This window comes from Heloderma suspectum, chromosome 17 (genome assembly GCF_057233095.1).
Source record: "Heloderma suspectum isolate Gila_16-S chromosome 17, 16-S_ref, whole genome shotgun sequence".
In the NCBI taxonomy this organism is placed as follows: Eukaryota; Metazoa; Chordata; class Lepidosauria; order Squamata; family Helodermatidae; genus Heloderma; species Heloderma suspectum.
In genome coordinates, this window is record NC_139474.1 from 11,807,354 (window position 1) to 11,830,793 (window position 23,440).

At 49.4% G+C, this 23,440-nt stretch overlaps 1 protein-coding gene and 1 long non-coding RNA gene across 2 annotated transcripts in view; one reads left to right on the plus strand and one right to left on the minus strand.

Moving 5' to 3' along the window:
• The window catches only part of LOC146334502 (lysosomal acid glucosylceramidase-like), a 42,064-nt gene extending 18,624 nt beyond the window's left edge, over positions 1 to 23,440 (plus strand). The window contains exons 2-11 of the mRNA XM_084824335.1: positions 3,336 to 3,434; positions 11,463 to 11,654; positions 12,407 to 12,553; positions 14,772 to 14,908; positions 15,941 to 16,113; positions 17,965 to 18,205; positions 19,112 to 19,336; positions 20,360 to 20,523; positions 21,987 to 22,112; positions 23,057 to 23,440. Coding sequence (XP_084680461.1) covers positions 3,341 to 3,434; positions 11,463 to 11,654; positions 12,407 to 12,553; positions 14,772 to 14,908; positions 15,941 to 16,113; positions 17,965 to 18,205; positions 19,112 to 19,336; positions 20,360 to 20,523; positions 21,987 to 22,112; positions 23,057 to 23,165 — 1,608 coding nt within the window. The 5' untranslated portion in view covers positions 3,336 to 3,340 and the 3' untranslated portion in view covers positions 23,166 to 23,440. The remainder of the gene's footprint in view (positions 1 to 3,335; positions 3,435 to 11,462; positions 11,655 to 12,406; positions 12,554 to 14,771; positions 14,909 to 15,940; positions 16,114 to 17,964; positions 18,206 to 19,111; positions 19,337 to 20,359; positions 20,524 to 21,986; positions 22,113 to 23,056) is intronic.
• On the minus strand, positions 4,236 to 12,735 carry LOC146334503 (uncharacterized). The gene is made up of 3 exons (XR_014786310.1): positions 12,604 to 12,735; positions 6,545 to 6,677; positions 4,236 to 5,274 (listed from the first exon to the last, which is right to left on the minus strand). It is a non-coding gene; the product is annotated as an uncharacterized LOC146334503 (long non-coding RNA).

Consider the following 23,440-nt stretch of genomic DNA (forward strand, 5'->3'; position numbering starts at 1 on the left):
AGAGGAGTCAGTGGCCTATCTCTAGAGTCCCAAGCAAAGATTCTTGTTGTCAGCCCCCAAAGACTGCGGAGGCTGTGGATCTCTCTGCAATCAGGCTGGGGTGTCTGTTGCCGACTGTACCTGGAGTATACAACAGTCTGTGTTGACATGGTGGCTGTGGAGTTCCAAAGATATAGCTGCGACTGCTCCACCCTTCAAAGGATGCCATGGGGTTTTAAAATATTTTTCCTGCATCAAAGAGGACTAGTAACATAGGTTTTTTAAAAAATAAAGAAAATCAGAGCTAGCCTCTTTGGCTTGGGACAGCAAATTACAAACGAAGAGGCTGAAAGAAGAAAACAGGCAGGATATAAATGTATAGTGAATAAATAAAATCTTTCATCTTATGGAAGTTGCTCCAGCCTTTTGAACATCTTGATCACCCTTTTCTGTCCCTTCTCCACCTCTACGCGATCCCTTTTGAGGGGCAGCCACCAGAACGGCAGACAATATTCTGAGCACATTCGCACCATAGGTTCACATAAAGCCATTTTGCTATGATTCCATTTTTAGTTTTGCTTCCTTTCCTACCGATCTGCAACCGGGAATGCCGCCTTTTTCGCCGCAAGGGGATGGGTGCAGGCAGGTGCAGCTGAAGTTGGGAAGGGTTCCAGTTTCTGCCAAGGCCTTGCCAAGTCTGGTGCTTAATGGGACCTACATTGGAGAAGGGCGTAGGAGGGCATTTTTAGGACTTAATATGACCCAGTGTGGGAAGGGAGCTAGAAGATTCAAAGAAATGGGGAGCCACAGAACTCCTTGGCATTTGTCTTCCTGAAGAAGGATGTGTAATTGCAGCTGTAATTATAATTATGACATGTTGTGTTGCAGGGCATTGTGGCTGCAGTTTCTGTCCCAAAACAAGGCAGCATGGTGACTGGTAGGGAATGCCATCACTGGGAAATCCTGTTCTTTTATGACTTGACAGAGTTCCGTGGCGTATATGACTCAGTTTGTGTTTTTGAATCAAGCTGTGAGCTTTTCCCCGAACTCTGGGAACTTTTTTTCACACATTTTGGGGGGCGGATTCTGCAATATGCACCAATTTCCGAGCAATTTGCACCAATTTCGGAGCAATTTGCGCCAATTTCCAATCAGTTTATGCAAATGTCTGAGCAGTTTGTGCAAGCTATGGCCAATTTTTTTTCTTGTTTTGCTCTTCTTGGCAGCTTCTTTGCCTTCTCGCGCTCTTCTCAACCTGTGCTTTTTATGAACTTCTTTCACTCTCCTTCTGCTGTCCTCCATCTATGCCTGGAAGTGTAGCAAGCCATACCTGATACATCAGGACAGGGTCTAGTGAATTCTGGTGGGTCAGGTGGAACTGGGGTAGAATCTGACTGAGGGGGTAGAACTAGGGTGGAAGCTGGTGGGCTATGGGAAAGCCGGAGCAGAAACTGGCAGGAAAGCGTCAGATTTTAAAGGCAGCCTAGAAATAAGTTTAGATCTAGTTTCCAGGTGTACTCAGTTAAGGACATTTTTGTAAATTTGAAGAGAATCAGTTGTCTTTCTCTTGGTTTAAATCAGGCTTAAAAAATGCTATGGACTAGTATATTTGGTAGCCACTTGGCAACATGGCTTCCTGCTTTCTCCTCCAGAACATCAACTGACCTTGGCTGTGGGACTCTACCACCCCCAACACTTGGTTAAATCATAGTAACGCAGAAATTACTGCAGTATGGACTCTCTCCCCCAGCCTTATTACAGCTGGAATTTTTGAGAACTAAAGAAATAATCAAGCACCAGATCCGGGATGACAGGAAGACAGGGCAAGGGCTCAGTACTATCCGGCAGCTGGTAATCACAATAAAAACTTTCCTCCCGCAGATTATCTTTATGCTCTGGAAACCCCTAAATATCGCAGAGCCTTTACCCTGGCTCATTTTTACATCTCACCATCAGTTGTTTTGGAAGGGAGATACTCACAAATCCCGCACTCTCGACGTGTTTGCCCCTGGCATTCAGCCATGGTTGAAACGGTTTGTTTATTTATTTATTTATTTATTTTATTGGATTTATTAGCTGCCCATCTGGCCAGCTACCCAGCCACTCTAGGTGGCGTACAATAGTAATAATAAATTTACTGAACAAAACAACAACAAAACAACACTGCTCTAAAAAACCCTAACCCACCCAAAATGCCCGCCTGAACAGCCAGGTTTTTAAAGCCCGGTGGAAGCTCATCAAAGAGGGGGTATGGCGGAGGTCACTAGGGAGGGAGCTCCACAGAGTGGAGGCCACCACAGAAAAGGCCTTCTCCCTAGTCCTCACCAGCCTAGCTGTCCTGGCTGATGGGACAGACAGAAGGCCTACCGAGGCCAGTCTCATTGAGTGGCATCCCTGGTGTTGTTGGAGCTCCTTAAGACAGACTGGGCCAGAACCATATAGGGTTTTAAAGGTCAATGCCAACACCTTGAATTGGGCCTGGAAAACAACTGGTAACCAATTCTGTTTGTATTATAAAGGCATTCACTCCCATTATATTGCCCTGCTTTTAATAAAATTCCCAGGCAGATCTGATATGTTCTACTCCTCCCTTCTTCTTTCAGACTCTAACAAGGAACTTACTTTTAAGGTGGCAAAATTCTGCGCCTGGGCATGTTCGATTAGGAATCAGAGGGTTAAATCTTATAACAATTCATTTTAGTATTAGCTGATATCAACAGATACTGTCACTGAAGGTAGTTTTGATCGGAACTCGTTATTCTGTGCATGCTTTGTCTTCGCAGCTGGTACGGTATTTGTATTTGTTAGCCTGATGTATATTTTGTATTCCTAGTGGCTGGTCTGTGACCATAATTAAATAAAAGTAAGCAATTCAGTAGTCACACACACACACACACACACACACAATATGTGTTCTATATTTTTCTAAGGAAGGGAGCGGGGTTGCTAATTTGGAGATGATCTATCCTGGAGAAACCTGTCAGTGCAGGTTGCCAACAGTGGTGCACCAAAAATATGTTACGTATATCACTTGTATTCCACTCTTCATCTGTGGTGTGTGTGGCCTTTTATATCCTTGCATCAACCCTGCGAGGTAGTTAGCCTGGGAGACAGTCAACCTGTCCAAGGTAGGCTTTTGACTGGAGCTGGGATTTGAGAAAGTGGGTTTCCCCACCCTTCAGTCCCATGTTCTACCAGCCACGACACCATGCTGGTTCTCGAGTGCACCACACTGCAGGGTTGTTGTTGATTTTTTTTACATTATTTTGATGTTGCAGAATTAAGGTGTGTGTCAGGGAGAGAGAATCCAATTCCTTCATCGGCTGTTCTCATCACGGTCTCCCTTCTGCCTGCAGGCGTGATGACTCTCCAGGGTGCTGCAATGTGGACTGCAGAACCTGGCCTTTGGGTGCTGCTTCTCCTCTTCCTCCTCCAGGCAGTCACAGGTGTAGCAGGTGAGTGAGTGGGATGAAAGGACTTGAGAGCAAGCAGTGTGAAATCAGTCTGTCTAGTTCCTTATCCCAGGGGTCCCCAACCCCCGGGCCGCAGACCGGTACCGGTCCGTGGCCTGTTAGGTACCGGGCCATAGTAGGGGTGTGTGAAACCCCCTTACCTTGGGTCCACAGGGGTCCATGGGGGGGTGAGGCGATCCGTCTATCCCCCCTGGAATCCTTGCCGGCTCCGCTCCGTGGAGAGTCTGCAGAGCTGCCGGCTGGCTCTGGCCGCTGGCAGACTTCCAGCCGCTGGGACACAAATGGCGTCCGCTATGCAGATGCCATTTGCGTCCAGCAGCCGGAAGTCCGCCAGCAAAACCATCCACCCCCCGGTCCATGGAAAAATTGTCTTCCACGAAACCGGTCCCTGGTGCCAAAAAGGTTGGGGACCGCGGCCTTATCCTGTTTCCTCTCTGCTTTGTTAAACTGACTCAGATAAACACAGGCATGGGAACATAAGAAACTGCCGAATACTGAGTCAGACCCTAAATGGCTTGGGGGGCCAAATAGCTGAAGGGTCGCCTCTTCCTGTACTATCCGGCCCCTGTGCTAAGATCTTCCGAGGAGGCCCTTCTCTGAATGCCATCAGCAGGGGAGCCATACGCTATGAAGCATTTACAGAGGGGGCGGGGGCTTCTCTGTAGTGGCACCCCAGCTTTGGAATGCCCTCCCAAAGGGGGCGGGGGCTTCTCCGGAGTGGCACCCCAGCTTTGGAATGCCCTCCCAAAGGAGATACGATGGGCGCCAATGTGGCTTTCTTTTCAGCACCAAATCAAAGTGTTTATTTTTGCCCAAGCATTTTCAGCCTTTAAGATTTTAAATTCTATTTATTTTTAGTCTGAACGGATAGTTGCATTTGGGTTTGGTGTGCTGGCTGAAGAGGTTGTTGTGGTTGTGTTAATTTATCTTCTAATGTGCCATCGTATGGCTTTTTCTATTGAGTATCTTTGTTTCTAATGTTGCGTACACCAGCCTGGGATACTTGCAGATGACAAGTGGTTTGCAAATTTCAGAAATGGATACATAAAAATAAATGTAATGGTGTCTGTATTGATTAACAGTATTTTTAGACTGCCCTTCAATTATATTCCCAAGATGAGTTGCAAAAAGAAGGGTAAAATGATGTGGAAAAGCCATAGCTCAGTGCTAGGGCACAGATTTTGCAAGCCCAAAGTCCCAGATTCAATAACCAGCATCTCAGGTAGGGCTGGGAATGGCTCCTCTCCATCGGAAACCCACTGGTGGTTTTCCCTTCTCCACCTCCTGCCACTGTCTGTCAGTCTGCTGTGACCATTGAGCACACCCAATCCCCATTGCGCTGTTTTGGAGTTTTTCCTAGATATTTTTGCGTAGTTCTGCCCAGCTCAGGCCTCTGCTGAGCCTGTGATACCCCCAATACCCTTTTATATGTGTGAGTGGTACCATTTTGGCTACATAATCATCAGCATTTGTCACCGAGCATCAGAAATAGAAGGAATGATGTAAGCCCACCAACACACGCTACTCAAGAATTTACCTTCTGAGGACTGGGTGAAAAGAGAACTGAAATCTAAAGGAGGACAATGCTAGCAACTCAAACTAACAATATCTCTCCTCACCCCCTTGTATATATTTCCAAGACATCCCCAGTAGCATAGTGGCAAATTCAGAAGTGCAGGGTCCCTCCGTGACAGTCACAGCCATGCCCCCTCACGGACATGGCCCCTTCTAAGATTGTACAACCTTGTAAGATAAGCAGCCTTCAACTAGGATCCAAAAACAGTGCAGCTGAGAGTAAGGCAGTGGTATTTCAATTCGATGTCTGAGAAAAAAATGCAGGGGTGTTAAAATCTTTTTCACTCACTCACTCACTCACTCACACACAAACATTTTAGGTTTTCAAAATGTGATACTCTAGGAAGCTCCACCCTCTCAGCTCAGCCCTCATGGACAGATCCCTTCTCATTTAAACAGCCCCCTTGCACACTCCCTTAGCACCCCAACATTACCCATTAGCCCTCCCTAAGCTCCTTCATTATATCTCCCCGCTCCCCCTCCAACAGCAACGACCACACACCCAGCTGGATTGAGCTACACACACACACACAGAGTGGCGTAGTGGTAAATCTGGAAATGCAGGAGCTCACTGGGACAGTCTCCAAGGGCAGTCCAAAGATTTCAGGCGGCTGTGTTGATCCATATCAACAAACCAGTTCTAGGAGTTTTCATCTCCACCAGGAGCCCATCTTTGGTAAAGCGAATAGGTCTTAATTGCCCATCCCAGACAAAGTAATCCCAAATACTTTGCATTCCAACACGGAACAATATATTCTTGCTTGGAAAATCTCATTCCCCCCACAGCTACAGTGAGGATCGCAGCTAAGCTCAGAGGGAACAGGGAATTCTGAAGGGGTGACAGATGACATCAGAGTCCTTGCTCATGAAAAAGTGTCCGGGCTGCGTCCCTGTGAGCCCTGCCTCCACTACACCACTGGACATCCCCAAAGCTTCTAAATCCCGGGAAGTACTAGTTCCCCCGACTCAGCACTGGTTAGGCCTCATCTGGAGTACTGTGTCCAGTTGTGGGCATCACACTTTAAGGAGGATGCAGACAAACTGGAGAGGGTTCAGAGGAGGGCAACAAAGATGATCAGGGGACTGGAAACAAAGCCCTGTGAAGAGAGACTGAAAGAACTGGGCATGTTTAGCCTTGAGAAGAGAAGACTGAGGGGAGGTAGGATAGCGCTCTTCAAGTACTTGAAAGGTTGTCACAGAGAGGAAGGCTCTTCTCGATCATCCCAGAGAGCAGGACACGGAATAATGGGCTCAAGTGACAGGAAGCCAGATTCCAGCTGAACATCAGGAAAACTTCCCGACTGTTAGAGCAATACGACATTGGAACCAATGACCAAAGGAGGTGGTGGGCTCTCCCATGCTGGAGGCATTCAAGGTGAAGCTGGACAGCCACCTGTCAGGGATGCTCTGACTTGGATTCCTGCCTTGAGCAGGGGGTTGGAGTTGATGGTCTTATAGGGCCCCTTCCAACCGTATGGTTCTATGGTTCTATGAAGCAGCATGGAGCAGTCACTTACCAGAGATAGGGAGCAGAAGATAAAGACTATTGCTGATAAATAGGGACTGTTGGCAGACATGGACTTTCTGCAGTTCAATCCTGTGCATATTCAACGGGGATTACTCTTCACTAAGTCTGTTTTAGGATTCAAGCTGTAAATGACACAAAAGGGCAGATAAATCATGGCCGGTTCATTTGCAAAGATACATGTCATTCCACACCATAATCCTGCACAAGGATAACTTGGCTACAGCAATGCATGTACTGTTAATCTCCTGTCTAGACTACTGTGATGTGCACTTTGTGGGGTGGCCCTTGAGGATGACGCAATGCTGCAGCTATAGCTGCTGCTAGGTTGCTATCAAGGACAGCTTATAGGAATCGTGAAACGCCACTTTGAAAGGAACTGCACTGGCTGTCAATATGCTTCCAGTCTGAGTTCAAGGTGCTAGTGCTGATGTTTAAAGCCCTAAACGGCTTTGGACGTCAATATTTGAGGGAGTGCCTCTCCCTGTATATACCTGCCTGTGTATTAAGATCTGCTGAGATGCCTCTTTTCTGTGTTCCGTCATCGGGAGCTGTACATTACGTGTACAAGGTGGAGTTCTGCACCTCCTCTGTGCATACAGATGTGAACAAAAGCAAGGAAATAACCCTGCAGCTGTTAGGGATAAACATTGTTGTGAGCTGCCCAGAACGCTTTCCCTATTGGTTGGTATAGAAATGTAATGAATGAATAAATAAATCCTGCCCCACCTCACAATTAACTCTGATTTCTTGGCTTGCTGCCTTGTTTTTCTCTGCTGTCCTCAGCTGCCTTTGCTTCTTGGACTTATTCCTGCTGGCCCATCACCCCCAGAAAGAGGAAACTTGTCACCCTGCTCATAAAGAGAGGACCAAAGAGGGTGCCATTCTGCATATATTTTATACTTGCTATCTGTCCAGATGCACATGTAGAAATAATTGCTATTGTTTAAATTGGCTTTCCCAAATGCGAAGAGAAAAGTCACTGGAAAAGACCCTGATGCTGGGAAAGACTGAAGGCAAAAGGAGAAGGGGACAGCAGAGGATGAGATGGCTAGATAGCATCACCGATGCAATGAATATGGACTTGAGCACGCTCCGGGAGAGAGCGCAGGACAGGAAGGCCTTGCGTGCTGTGGTCCATGGGGTCATGGAGAGTCGGACGCGACTGAACGACTGAACAACAACAAATGCTTAAATTGGCTTTCCCCAGAAGTACCCTTCTGATACTTTGGACTACATTTCCCATCTGACCCGGTTGGCATGACCCTAGATTGGGGTGTGTCACATTCCTCCATCCTCTCCCTTCGCAATCAACACACTCCAGGAAACAAAGCTTCAGGCCAACACTACTTTATCAGTCAATGACTCGCTTCTTTACAAATGCAGATTCTAGGAAAGTCTCAGACTGCATAGAACCAGCTAATCCACACATCTCCAAATATCAATAGAGGAGACAAAGTGGAAGTTAGAGAAGTTGCCAGCAGTCTGGGCAAGAACTTCAGGGCCAGACTAGCTTCGCAGGGATGCCCCTCCCTTAGGGTGGCTCCCTCCTACGTCGGCTTCCACGAGTGGCCAACCTGGCAGAGCGTCTGAGCCCTGCCCCTGACTTTTCCCGCTTCACCCTGCGACTGACTCTCACACCCTTGGTCTCCTTCCTCCTCCTCCTCCTCCTCGAATCTTTCTGGGTGGGCAAATCCACACAGCAGTTTGTGATTGTAAGTCACACACATAGCACACACCGCCACAACACACCTGTGCCCTTTCCTTGTGTGTGCACTTTGTTGCTTAGTGTGACTTTCCATGATGGTTAGAAGCCTACACGGAGTAGTCAGAGATCCTGGGAACTGAACAGCAAGAACGCAGAAGAGTGTTCTGTATTGGTAGGACTCCCTTCACCTCTTAATGGCTCTTTGGGCCAAAGGCCATTACAAGATTGAAGAGCGTGGTTAATACTGGGGGGGGGGATTCAGGTGCCTTCACAAGAGGTCGGGGGGAGGTTCCACTTGGGCCTCCTGCAAGAGCTAAAGGAGGCAGGTTCTCTTAAAGACATTAAACTCTCACAACAACCCATTCTGATCCTTGATACATTGCACTGGTGCCCAACACATGAAGCGGGGCATAGCCTTGATTTGGTCCTTGCTCCAAGCTGTGAGAGGGCTAGTCTGAAAACTGAGAGGGTCCAAGTCGCCCTCCCAGTTGGCGCAGTTCCAGTCATGGTACCTGAGGCCACGCTCTGCCCAATTTTGTGGGATCGGTTTCAGTTGCTGTGAACTGGTGACGCAGACAAGATGCTTGCCGCAATGTGACCGGCCCTCTCGATCCCCGCCCCTCCTGGCTAAAAAAAGCTGGCCGAGTAGGTATGACCGGGTGGGTCCAGGGTGTGATAAATGCATCACTGAGTGAAGGGTGGTTCCTGGTGCCCTTAAGGAGGCACTCGTGCAACCACTCCTGAAGAAGCCCTCTCCGGACCCAATGGTTTTAGAGAACTACCACCTGGTTGCAAATACCCCTTTCCTAGGGAAGGTACCGGAGAGGGTCATGGCGGGCCAACTGCAGGCACTCTTCGAGGATACTGATTATCTGGACCCATTCCAGTCTGGGTTTCGATCTGGTTAAGGGACTGAATCAGCCTCGGTTGCCCTGATGGATGACCTTTATCGAGAGAGGAACAGGGGGAGCGCAACCCTATTAATCCTGCTTGATCTCTCATCAGCTTTTGATACCATCGACCATGATATCCTCCTGGATCGACTCCGTGGGGTGGGTATCGGAGGCACTGCGCTACAGTGGTTCCGGTCCTACCTGCGGGGCCGATTTCAGAGAGTAACCTCGAGTGACTTTTCCTCGGCCCCTTGGCAATTGAGCGACGGGGTTCCACAGGACACCATCTTCCCCCATTGTTGTTCAACTCAGCTCTACCTCTCATTCAAATCTTCACCAAGGTTGGCCGTAGAATCCCTGTCCAAATGTCTGGAGACGGTGAGTGGCTGGATGGGGAGGAATAAGCTGAAGCTCAACCCTGACAAGACCGAGGTACTTTTGGTGGGAGACAAGAGGAGGCTGGGGGATGTTGACCTGGTGTTGAATGGGGTACAGCTACCCTTGAAAGACCAGGTCCGCAGCCTGGGGGTCATTTTGGACTCCCAGCTGTCCATGGAGGCTCAGGTGTCAGCTGTGAGCCGGACAGCGCTGTATCAACTCCATCTGATACGGCGGCTGCGCCCCTTCCTTCCCGACCATCTGCTCCCATCGGTAGTACATGCCCTGGTCTCCTCTCGTTTAGACTACTGTAATGCGCTCTACGTGGGGTTACCCTTGAAGACGGTTCGGAAACTGCAGCTGGTACAGAACGCGGCGGCTCGCCTGATTAAAGGCAGCCGCCGGCGAGATCACATCACTCCAGTGCTGAAGGAGTTGCACTGGTTACCAGTTGTTTTCCGGGCCAAATTCAAGGTGTTGGTTTTGACCTTTAAAACCCTATATGGTTCCGGCCCAGCCTACCTTAAGGAGCACCTCCAGCAGCACCAGCCAGGCCGCTTAACAAGATCAGCCTCGGATGGCCTTCTCTCTGTCCCATCAGCCAGGACAGCTAGGCTGGTGGGGACGAGGGAGAGGGCCTTCTCTGTGGTGGCCCCCACTCTGTGGAACTCCCTCCCTAGGGAACTCCGTCATGCCCCCTCTTTAATGAGCTTCCGTCGTGCATCAAAAACGCGGTTGTTCAGGCAGGCGTTTGGGGTGGGTTAGGGTATTTTTTAAAAAAAAAATTTATGGTAAAATTTTACTGTTTTAAATTGTTTATGGTGTGTTGTACATCGCCCAGAGTGGCTGGGTGACCAGTCAGATGGGCGATTAATAAATTTAATAAATAAATAAATAAATAAATAAATAAACATCTATACGAGGCCGTCGTGCACGGCCGTTAGGGGATTTGGAGCTGTTGCATAGGTAGAAGGAATGACTGCAGAACCAGCAGGCCTCAGACACAACTGTTCTTTAAGTGACCACTTCTGCTGCTACGCCCAGCTCTACAAGAACTGCCAAAGTTCAAAGCAATCACTGAGCCACAGTCCCCGTCCCGCCCACCAGGATACATAACAGGCGCTAAATGCCATCAGTTTGCGGATGGTATCTCCTCGCGACATCTGAATCAGGAGAGGCTGTGCAAGTCCTGGATCAGTGTCTAGATGCAGTAATGGGCTGGAGGAGGGCCAATACGCTGGAGCTGAATCCTGGCAAGACGGAAGCCCTGTGGGTGAACGGTTCCGGAGGCTGGGAGACAGGCACATTGCCTCTTCTGGACAGGGTTGCACTCCCTCTGAAAGACCAGGTTTGTAGTCTGGGGTACTCCTAGACCACTCGTTGTCGCTGGAGGCCCACGTGGCCTCAGCGGCTCGGAGTGCCTTTCACCAGCTTCGGCTGGTTCACCAGCTTGGCCACAGTGGTACAGGCGCCTGGTAACCTCAAGACTGGATTGCTGCAATGCCTGCTACGTGGGGCTGCCCTTGAGACTGCTTCAGAAGCTGGAGTTAGTGCAGAACGCAGCAGCTCGGCTGTTGTCGGGAGCTGCCCCTTTCCAGCATGCAACTCCTCTGCTGAGGGAACCGCACTGGCTGCCTGTTGGCTACCGGGCCAGGTTTGAGGTTTTGGTACTAGTGTACAAAGCCCTAAACAACTTGGGACCAGGATACTTGAGAGAGCGCCTTCTCTCTTACCAACCTGCCTGATCACGGAGATCATCAGCGGGCATGCTCCTGGGGGTTTCACCTGACTGGAGTCCACCCGAGAAGAGCCCTTCATAGCAAAATGCTTTTCCATCCCTGGCCTGGAGCATGTACAGAGTTCCCTTTCTGAAGGGTGCCATCTTTTCCTTCTCCTCACCCCTGCCTCTTTCTCTTATCCTGCATGCACAGCGGCCCATCCTTGTATCCCCAAATTCCTGGGCGCCAATGCCATGGTGTGTGTCTGCAACGCAACTTACTGTGACACGCTGGACCCCGTCTCCCTCCCGCCGACAGGATACTTCCTCAAGTATGAAAGTACCAGGGCTGGCAAGCGCTTGGAGCGCAGCAAAGAGAAGCTGAAGCCAAACCGCGGGGGTTCAGGTAAGCGTCTCTCTTTAGGGCATGGTGCCTTTGGGCATCTCTTTTGGCACCCACCAGCTCCCTGCCTCTGCTGAATTGTATTTTATTTCTTAAGGGCACAATCCTATGCATGTTAAGACCGAAAAAAAGACCTACAATTCCCAGCAGTGGAAAAGGGGAGTCCCGGTCCCCTCGAGGATGTTCTGGGCTTCCTCCCTCAATATTCTGTGTTCATTTAAAGACAAGGCTCTAGTCCCTTTTACTAGGAAGACAGAAGGAAAAGCCCAAACGTAGGATTCTGCCCAATTCCTCTCTAAGTTGTAGTAATATGATTAAGGGTGCAATCCTATGCCTATTTAGACAGGAAAAGCCATACGACTCCCAGCATGCCCCAGCCAGGGGACTTTTGGAGTTGTAGGACTTTTTCTGTCTGTCTGGGGCATGCTGGGAGTTGTAGGACTTCATTCTGTCTAAACATGCATAGAATTGCCCCTTAAGATTATTTTATTTTGTGGCTTGCAGCTCAGACCCCACCTCTTCCTTGTGCTTCGGTTCTTGGCAGAGTTATTTTAGTTTCACCTTCTGGGTAATGAGTGTTTTGTGACTGGCCATACCCACCACGGCAGCCATTTTATGAATGGGCAAGCCCTGCTGCATGGCAGCCATTTTGTGAGAGCACCCCCACAGAACCCTCTCAAAATTCCAAATGTGCCCCCAACACAAAAAGACAGGCAGCCCCTGAGCTTGCTCAGCCTATTCTTCTTCCTCTAAAGGGCTCCAGTATACATACAACCCCTTTGTTCGCTACCAGCACATCAAAGGGTTTGGTGGATCGCACACAGATGCAGCTGCGATTAACATCATGCGGCTGTCTCCGGCGGCTCAGGACCACCTGCTCCGGTCCTACTTTTCTGAACAAGGTGAGAGCACCAGGGTGAGGGAACGGTAGGGGTGCACGAAAGTCACTTACCTGGTCTCGCAGCTTGCTTTGCGGTGGGGCGGAGGCGCTTCGCTGCTCCCCCCGAAGTTCAGGCCGGAGGGGGGGAGGCTTCCCGCCTCGCCCGGCCGAAATTCAGGCCGGGGAGAAGCGCCCCGTCTCGGCCGCGAACTTCAAAAGAAAAGTAAAAAAAAAACAAAAAACGCCCCATGATAGGCTACGTGATGATTAACATAGCCTATCACGGCTAGATCTGCAAAGTCAGCCGTGATAGGCTACGTTAATCGTCACGTAGCCTATCAAGGCTGACTTAAAAAAAAAAAAAAACGCGTACGCTAATGGCGGCCCCCATAGGGAGCCGCCATTCACGTTCCTTATTTGGTCGCTGTAGTCTACGTAAAGATTTACGCAGACTACGGCGAAAATAAGGGCAACGAACGGGTCTCAGCAGAATGTGGAAAACTAGCAGGTCAGGGAGAGGAAGCAGCCTAGAAAGCCTACCTTTCTACCTGTGGGGATGAAAAACAAGCAAGGAGATGGATGCATTCCAAATTGTGATCTTCTCCCTGCCCCCTCACACACCTGCACTTTGAAGTGGAACGATCCAAAGAAGACTTTTTCTACCACCTGGTTTTGCTAGACATATATCAGGAACAAGTACGGTAAATACGGATCGTCCCTGATAATTGGGGAGTCCGTGACAGTTTCAACTTTATTTATTTATTTAATTAATTAATTTCTATGCCGCCCAATAGCCGAAGCTCTCTGGGCGGTTCACAAAAATTAAAACTTATCCATTTGTTATGGGTGTATAATCCAAGGTTCATAAAAATTGACCCTCCTCTCAGTCCTTGAGGCACAAGCAATTTGGGGTTAGTTAGTTCCTTCTTCCTGCCCCACAATTCAGATGAATGCAGCTAGCCGTTCTAGGCTAGGGGTGCGCAAATCAGCAAAACCTGAGCTCACCAAAGTTCTCCAAATTCTATCTCAAAGCTGGTTCCATATTGAATCATAAGTGCTGCGTGTGAGTGACCTCTTGTGGCTGCATCTCACACAGCGCTTTGTTGTAGGGCTACTGGATCAGAGCTGTCTTGTATTTATAGCTCCAGTTAATTAAATAAATGTAAGAAGACATATAAAGAAATAGGTCAGAGATGCAGAACCTCAGGTGCAAGGATGAAATCCGGCCTGTCCGGGTTCTCCTGGTGCTCTGAGACCAGGTTGTGGTCCTCCAGCTGCTTCAGTTTACAATTCCATAATCCCTGACCATTGGCTATGCTAGCTAGGGATGATGGGAGTTGTAGGCTGAAACATCTGGAGGGTCACAAGCTGGAATGTATGGACTGTGAAAAATCCGTTCCGTCTGCATTTCGTGGATTATCAGGCACCTTTCGTTCTGTTGTCTGCTGAAAGATGGAAACATATATTTAGCATTTCCAAATTTGTGCAAATTTGCACTTGTGCAAACTTGCACTTGTGCAAATTTGTTCTTGCAAAAATGTGCAAATCCCCCCAAAATGTGCATTTTCACACTATAGCCTATGGTGAAATGTGCATTTTTGGCCATTTTTTAATGGCATATTTTTCTATTACTAAATTTGGACAAAATTCCAGAAAGTTAGAAAGCCATCTGCAAGTCCACGGAATCTGCTCGACGGGGGAAAAGCCAGTTGACTGTGGGACGGAGTCATAAAAATCAAACTCATTTGATTCCGTTGCGGTTTTCTCTGACATCCCTTGTCACAAGTTGACCACCCCTGCTTTAGATGGATGGCTCTTGGCCCTACCAACCAAAAGACCTTGTACAGCGATTCTGTTTTGCATTCCTTGAAGTGCTAAAAAAGACGGCAGAAGATGCAGTTGGAGGGTAACAAGATGAAGACAATGATGTCTGGAACCCCTTTAAAACTCCGTGAACCAGGCAGGGCAATTGCACAATAAAAACCTCATCTGGAAGCACCCGGTGTGTGGCTCAATAAAACACTCATACAGCGGTATTGAGATTTTTGCCCACATTGTTTCACCAATGCACAGGAAATACGGCAAGCCATGACAAAAGGGGCAAGCCCCACTTTGGAATTTGTCCTTATTAAAATTGGAATTCCGCAGGGCAGCCTTGTAGGGCAAATTCCAAGCCCACAGAATATAAACAAACAAACAACCCAGGTGGGAATTGCTCACTTCCTTCCCCGTCTCTGCAGGGATCGAGTACAACCTTCTGCGCTTGCCCATGGGCTGTTCTGACTTCTCCACGCGTCCGTACAGTTACGACGATGACTGCCCAGATGACTGGGAGCTGAAGTGTTTCAGCCTGGCACCGGAGGACACCAACGTCAGGGTGAGCAAAGCCTAGATAAAAGGCAAACTCTGTACCGCCCCCTGGCGCCTATCCTGTACACCGATTGCAAAATATTCCCTGAGCTTGGCTCTTTATCGGTGGTATAGCAGAGCCCTGGTTTGCAGGGGCAGCCACTTGTCAGCAGGGACGCTGATGTCATCTGCCTCCCCCCTCAGGCTTCCCTGGTCCCTGAGCTTCGCAGCAATTCTCACAGTAGCCAGCGGTGGGGGGATGTATTTTTCCAGCAATAATTCTCCCCGCCAACACCACCGCCATTAAGGACTGTGTGTGCTCAGCGGGCATGGAATGCTTGGTGGATATCCTGGGAGAGATGGGATGGAAAACCAGCATGGGGGAAGGGGGAATGAAATGGAGTACCCTGGGAAAGGGTATGGCTAGCTGGAACCTTGCACAGGAATACTTCGCACTGTAGCACTCTGTGGCAGATAGTGATGCTGGAGAAATCTGCAAGGGATTCAAATGAGTTCTCATTTCTATTAATCTGATCTGTGGATTCCAGAGTGGACCAGCTTTTTCTGAGTTACATAAATTCTGCAGACTTGCAGAGTGGTTTTTCACTTTGGGGGAGGGATTTGCACTACAGCACATGAACTAATGCAAATTAGCGCATTTGCACGAGTGTGCATTAGCACGAACGTGAATTAGCGCAAGTAGAATGAAATTCTGGTTAAAAGAAATCCAGTTCTTTTAAGATCAGAAAGTCCACGGACTCCACACAGCCCAAGGAGGCTGGTCCACAGTTGATTCCGCATTTCGGATTCTTAGAAATCCAAACTCATGTTAGTCTGTCTCAGATTTCTCCTGCATCCCTACCTTAACTCTTTTTGCCATGTGTCATTTTCCTTCTTGTAATGCACTTGGACATTTACCCTCATCACGGGGAGGATTATGTAGTTCCTCCAAAGACAACTTAGAAGATGGTGGTGTGTGTGTGTGTATTGGCTATAGGTGAGCTTTTTGCTGGGACCAGGATCCGTTCACTGCATCTACATCATCACCTCTCCCCTATAGATCCCTCTCCTTCACCGCTTCATGGCCTTAACTAAGTGGCCCCTCTCCCTCATTGCCAGCCCATGGACTGGTCCTTCCTGGCTGAGGACCAATAACCAAGTGCTGGGCAAAGCATCGATCAAAGGGGAAGCCGGGGACAGATACCACAAGGCCTGGGCCTGCTATTTCATCAGGTAATAATGGATCCGTGGGGCCTGGGTGGAGGGAAATGGCTTCATTGTGGCAAGGGCGGAAGCTACACCAGGTGCAGGGGAACATGGGCGGGGGGGTGCTGTTGCACTCCGTCCTGCTTGTGGGTTTCCCGTGGGCAGCTGCTTGGCCACTGTGAGAACAGAATGCTGGACTGGATGGACCCTTGGCCTGATCCAGCAGGGCTCTTCTCATGTTTGTATGATGGAGACATGGTTACCAAGCATCAGGTGTCTTTCCTGCTGTTGGCCTGAGATCTTATTACCTAGTTTCCCTTGATATTCCGTGCAGTGACGGCTCCAGGTCTCTGTGGGCTGTTGGGCCAGGCCCCCGGCATGGGCCCCCTCCCTCAGTGAGACCCCCTTCTCACCGCCACGGTCAACAACCGCTCCACCTCTTTCCCATCGTGGCAGGCAGGAGAACCAGTGAGCAAGGAGGCCGTGGCATCGGCCGTTCCTCCTCCTCACCCCCAGCGCTGTCTGGGCCGGAGCGACAGGCAGGCAGACGGGGGGCTGCATTGGCGAAGAGGGGGAGGAGCAGCCCCAGGGGCTCTTGCTCGGGGGGCCCTGCTGAGGTCTGGGCCCTCAGCAGCTGCCCGACCAGGCCGGCCCTTGACGCTGGCCCTGATCTGCTGCCTTAGGTGCGGCATCTGGTATATCTTGAGCTGTGCGTGGGGGGGCAGCTCAGATTTGTATCCTCTTGACCCCCCGCTGCCACACACACGTGCTAGTCTACCAGGGCTCACAATCATGACATGTGAAAAGCTGCCAGGCTCCGCCCTGTCCCCTGCTGAGTGCTACCAAGCTCCACCCCCGGCCAAGCCAAAACATGTCCTGGCCCCTCCCATTTACTCACCAGTGGCCACTCCCACAGAGCAGCCGCTTTGAACACGCACACGCACCACAAATTGGCAGCCCTAGGTGGAGATGAGGGAACACTCTGCGTGTCTTTGAAGGGAACGTGTTAGCTGAGTGTGAACGTTCCAGATGGAACCGATCCGTACTTTTTCACTAAAATGTGATGAACATTTCAATCTGACTCTTTTATTTATTTATTTATTTCTATATTTCTATATTTATATCTGATTCTTCCTCCAAGGAGCTCACGGGATCATGTACGGCTCCTCCCCTACATTTTTGTCCTTACAACATGGCTGTGAGGTAGGTTAGGCTGAAAGATAGTGACTTCAGAGCTGGACGGGGATTTGAACCTGGGTCTCCCTGATCCTAATACGACACTAATCCAGCCTTTCCCAACCCATCTGGTGGACACCAGGTTGAGGAAGGCTGCTGTAAGACCATCTGTTGCCCTCCAGCTGTTTTGGACTACAACTCTCATAAGCTAGCATGGCCAAGGGTGAGCACCTGGTTGTCTACCCCAGCTCTAAGCACTACACCAAAACAGAGCTGGCAGTTGCCAAAAGAGATACCAGCGATCCAATATCTTTTAAATTAACATGCTTGAACTGATTCAGTAATTTTAATCACATTTTAAATTTGAATAATATAAGCTGCCAATCCATCCATCCATCCATCATTCTTGTCCTTTTCTGCACTCCTGGGCCAGAACACCGGAAGGTGGGATCAGTTGATCAGTTTGCCCGTTGATTGGTTAGAATACACCCTGGATGTTCTCGCAGGTATCTTTGTAAGCAAAAGGACTAGAAACTTAATTTTAAATGCAATCTGAACGTTCTGGGATTTGGTCTGGAACAACTCCGAGGAGGGGGCTGCAACCTCCCCACCATGGCTCTGGATTGGGTTAACGCCCCCTCCCCACAACAAAGCTGAACGCTGCACCAACATCTCCCGTCTCTCCTGTGTGTTCGAATCCAGGTTCCTGGACGAATATGCCAGGCACAACATTACCTTTTGGGCAGTCACCGCTCAGAATGAGCCCATCTTCTCCGCTTACATTGCCTTTAAGGACTTCCCCACCACCCTCTTCTCGGCCGAAGATCATCGTGACTTCATCATCAAGGACCTGGGCCCTGCGCTGACTGCCAGCCGTCACAGAGATGTCCTGCTCATCACCCTTGACGACACAAGGTTCAACCTGCCCAACTGGGCCAATGTGGTATGTCTCCGAAGCTTGAATCTTGACTGGGGTTGCCAGGGTCCAGTTGGTGCCATTTCCTGGCCAAACACTGCTCTGTTGTCAGGCAACCCGTATTGCCTTCTGAAGAGTCAGTGATCTCCAAACTCTGCCAAGATCAACCCCATCTGTGAGCTATTCCAAGTGTGGAGGGTGACACTGTGACCTTGGACACCTCCCACTGCGCCCACGAAGTGCCCTGCTTGGGGGGGGGGTACATTTGTGGCAGGCCACTGTGGCAGCCACTTTGTGAAACAGCATGCCCCCGATGGCATCCATTTTGTGACAGCACCGCTGACAACTTCCTTGACATTCCAAATCTGCCCACTGCCCCCACACTAAATTGGAGACCCTCTGCCCTGGAGACTCCACCCCCCAAGCCTGGCCCAATCATTTCAAAAATCTTCTCTTAACTTGGCCTAGCCTTAGGAATGGGTGAACACGCAACATTCAGACTTGTAGAGATTCGCTGAATTCCTCCTTGAAGTTCAGCTCGCCTACTTTTATACTGTAGTTTTAACTGTTTAAACTCTATATTGTATTTAAAGCAGTATCTTGAGGTTTTAATTGCTGTGAACCGCCCAGAGAGCTTTGGCTATTGGGCGGTATAAAAATGTAATAATAAAAGAAAATCAAGTGAAATTAGAATTAAAAAGTGCTGATGCTGCATCTTTGTGGGCCCAGACTCTATTACACCACGGCTGATAACTCTACTTGCAAAAATCCAAACGGGTCAAGCATGACATCGTCGAAGGGATCTTGAATGTCTTTGAGAGATCACAAGCCCTGGGCTGTAAGGGACCCTCGAAAAGGCATTCAGGCCAGACCCATAACGGTGATATGTCTGTCTCCGACTCCCCCTTTCTCTCTCTCCCTGTTCTTTGGCAGGTCATCGGCAACAGCAGTGCTGCCAAATATGTGTCAGGCATTGGACTCCATTGGTACTTGGATACCGTGATCCCTGCCAGCCCGACAGTGGGAGCCACGTATCACCTCTATCCCAACTTCTTTCTGCTCTACACAGAATCCTGCACTGGCTTCCTATACTGGGAAAAGAAAGTCGATCTGGGGAACTGGGATCGGGGCACCCGATACAGCCGAAGCATCCTGATGGTAGGGCCTGTCCTAGCGTCTCGGTGGGGGATGCGTTGGGGGATGCCATGGCCACCACCCCTGAGATGCCATGGCTAGCAAGGCCTCCAATACCTGCCTCCAAATCTGTCCTCGGATTCTCACATTCTGAGCTAGATGGTCTGCGTTTGGAAAGCTGAAGCGATGCATTAGGGATCCTCCATCAGTCCACATGTTGTTTTTCGAACAATCGGCATTTCCGAAAGTTCTGCAGAGAATCGCTGCAGCTTTGAGTCCCCCCGCCTATGTCTCCATTGGGGAAAGGCGGGTGGGCCTGTTGGTCAGTGTTGGAGCACATCCTTTGCAGTGTATGATCAAGACATGCCTGTGGGTTGGTAATGGGGATGGCCGGAGGGGGAGAACGTGAGAAGCTGCCTTATACAGAGCCAGACCGTTGGTCCATCGAGTTCAGTATTGTCTCTCTGGGGTTTTAGACAGGGTTGTTTCCCAGCCCTACCTGGGGATGCCAAGGGTTGAAACTGGGACCTTCTGCATGCAAAGCAGGGGATCTACCACTGTGCTCTGGTCCTTCCCCTAAAAATAAAGTAAGATTCTAGTCCTCATGGTTGCAGATGGGAGTCTTTCCCAACTTTACCTGAAGATCCAAGGGACTGAATCTGGGACCTTCTGCATGCAGAGCAGGTGCTCTGCCTCTGAGCTATGGTCCTTCTCCTAAAAATAAAGCAAGATTCTAGTCCTCATGGTTGCAGATGGGAGTCTTTCCCAACTTTACCTGAAGATCCAAGGGACTGAATCTGGGACCTTCTGCATGCAGAGCAGGTGCTCTGCCTCTGAGCTATGGTCCTTCTCCTAAAAATAAAGTAAGATTCTAGTCCTCATGGTTGCAGATGGGAGTCTTTCCCAACTTTACCTGGAGATCCCAAGGACTGAATCTGGGTTTTTCTGTGTGTGAAACAGGTGCCCTGCTGCTAAGCTATCGTCCATCCCTCTGTGGGCAACAGCCTCTGGCCCACCCCCTCTTTGACTGACCTTTAACCCCTGCAGAACCTCAACAACTTTATCTCGGGTTGGATCGACTGGAACCTGGCTCTGGATATGGAAGGGGGCCCCAACTGGGTCAAAAACTTTGTGGACAGCCCAATAATTGTGAATCCCCTCAAAGATGAGTTCTACAAGCAGCCGATGTTCTACCACTTGGCCCATTTCAGGTAAGCCGAGTGTGTCTTGGAGCTTCAGATGGCCACCCAAATCCCTCCTGCTCACCAGGAAACCCCCCAAACCCAAACGCTTGGGAGAACAGTGAAACGGAGGGAGGTATGTAGCACTGGGAGGAACTTTAAACAATGGTAGAGGAGTCCTTCTTCACAACACATAATTACCTTGTGGCAGTGAGTTCCACAAGTTACATTAACATCTACCAGCTTAGATGGTTTTAAATCTGAGGAGAAGGAGAGGGTTTAATGATTAAGCTTTTTAAAAAGCTGCTGCTGTTGCTGCTGCTTCTAAATTGGATTGGGTTCTGAAAATGTTGCCCAAGAGCTGAGAACAATGCTTTTCTTCATTCCTTTTTTTAACACCAGAGATCCTGGGGTTTGGAATGGTGCAGGATTCCCTTCAATTCTTTCCTCAGAGGGATCCCTGCTGCTTAAATTCTGTGCAGAGGAAGGCTGCAGTTGCTCAGTGGGAAGGGAAACAAACTCTGTGCATGCTCAGTGTTATTATTATTATCTTTATTATATTATTAATAAAGATATTATTGTTATCTTTATTAAACTATTACAAGTGGGACATGCAACAAAATGTTACAGTGTGGAAGTGCTCCTGCTCAGGGTTCCAGCCAGCCATGCCCTTTTCAAGGACTCCATTCCATATTCTCCTCCCTATTTTTCCATTTACCCCTTCCCAGCAGTCAGTGAGCATTCCCTTTAAGGTCTCCCCGCACCCCAAAGATGCGTTGCACGCCTGCAAACCTTGGGGCTCCCCCTGAACCTGCTGATACACCCCTTGTATACATGGGTTGTGCTGTTTGGGCTGCATAAGGATCCATGCTTGGAGAACTGAGAAAGCTGTTAATTTATATCCAGGTTAGGCAACCTGGTGCCCTCCAGATGTTTTGGATTACAACACCCAGAATCCCTGAACATTGGCCACCCTGGCTGGGGCTGATGGGGGTTGAAGTCCAAAACAGCCAGAGGGCACTAGGTCGCTGACACCTGGTTTATATGACGGTGGTGATATCTAGGGACGTCTGTTGAAAATCTGGCCCTTTGGGGGCCCGACGGATCCCTGCTGCCCATCCAGCTCGGCTTGCGTTCATGTGCTGAGCCAGCGGACTTCTCCCAAAATCCAGGAATGTTTTGCGGGGGGGTGTTTTCCTCATCACTAGAAAGTTGCGCAAATTGTGCCCATAATTTGCGCCATTTGCGCGCTTCGCAATTGGGATTCGTGCAAATTACGCCTGCCATTTGGGCAACTTTCTAGTGACGAAAAAACCCACTGGAAACTTCAGATCAAGTTAGGCCAGCTTACAGGTAAGCGAACTGAAATCCGGGGGTTGAGCTGCTGAAAGCTTGGCGAACTCCATCCCCTGGACGGATTCCTCCCACATCTCTGGTTGCGGCATCGTGCATGATGCCCATCACCATCCTAACCTCTCTTCTCTCCTTACCAGCAAATTTATCCCTGAAGGCTCCATCCGAGTATCACTGACCAGCAATAGCTTCGTCGGCCGCTGCCAGCTGCAGAGCGCAGGCTTCCTGCGCCCGGATGGTGTCGCCGTGGCTGTTGTGCTTAATGGGTAAGTGTGCAGGGGAAGGGGAGTTGGAGTGTCTAAACCAGCCTTCCCCAAGCTGGCAACTTGGTCTGAGAAGCCCAGGAAAAGTTGGGCCCAATGCACATCCTGCATCCGATATGGGAAAGTGGCTTTCCCAGGGCAACCTCCAGGTTGTAGGAGGTCAAATTCTGCTCTTATCGATAGGACTGCAATGCTCAGTCGATGAATTGGTATGGCCCATTGAATCAGAACTTTTTCATCAACTGAAAAGATGCCTCTAAGGATTGGCAGCAGACTTTGCCTTTATTATTCATAATTATTTGTAATGCACATATTTTTTTAAAAAATCAAACTGGTGGTAAATACCATCTTAGAAGAGGCATTCCATCCTGTATGCTTGCGAGAAGGGGGCGGGTGCCTCTTCCAAGTTGGCTTTAGAAGAGGCGTTCCACCCTATGTGTGAGAGAGGGGAGAATGTCTGTCTAAGATGACTTTAGAAGAGGCATTCTCCCCTATATGTATGATAGAAGAGGGATGCCTCTTTCAAGATGGAATTAGAAGAGGCATTCTCCCTTGTGTATGAGAGAAGGGGGGATGGCTTTTCTAAGATGACAGTTCCCCCCTGCAGCTTTTAAAACCACAATGCATCATCTAAAAACAACATATGCTTTTTCCCCTCTTGAGAATGGCTGATTTCCAACCCAAATAGGCACTCTTTCCTCACCAGCTTACCTTCCTATTTACTGCCAGCTGGTTGGGACCTATATGCCTTCCTCTGTGTTTGCTTCTCCAGTCACATCAGCTGGGATGGGCTCAAATCTCCCCATTTTTGCTCTTCCCTTCCTAGCGGAGCAGAACCCCCTACAGGTGGCCTCGTGAGACCCCTGTCTTTTTTTCCAGGGTTGCTCCTGCCCTTTTCCCAGCTACTCTGTGGGCCTCCCTGACCCAAACCATTTGCTCTCGCTCAGGTGCTTCTCAGACATGGCTTTCAGCATCCTAGACAACCAGTTTGGCTACATCGAAGACGTCGCTCAGGCCTACTCCATCCAAACCTACTTGTGGAAGATGAGCCCGTGATGCTGAATGAGGAGGTGTTGTTATGCCCTGGCAAAAGGCCGGGGTCATCCCACTGCTGCAGAGAGGGCAGCATCCCTCCCCCTCCCCACCCCACACCGTGCAGATGTATGGAGCCCCATTGCGGGGACAAAGTAGACATATCTGGAACAGAGAAGACCTGGAGCCAGTAATGTTGAGGCCAGTAGACCCCTTTCCAGAGATGTCTCAAAGATATCGTCAACCTCCTGCTGTTGCTTGAACCTTTATTTATCTAGCATTAAATGTGAACTGCAACC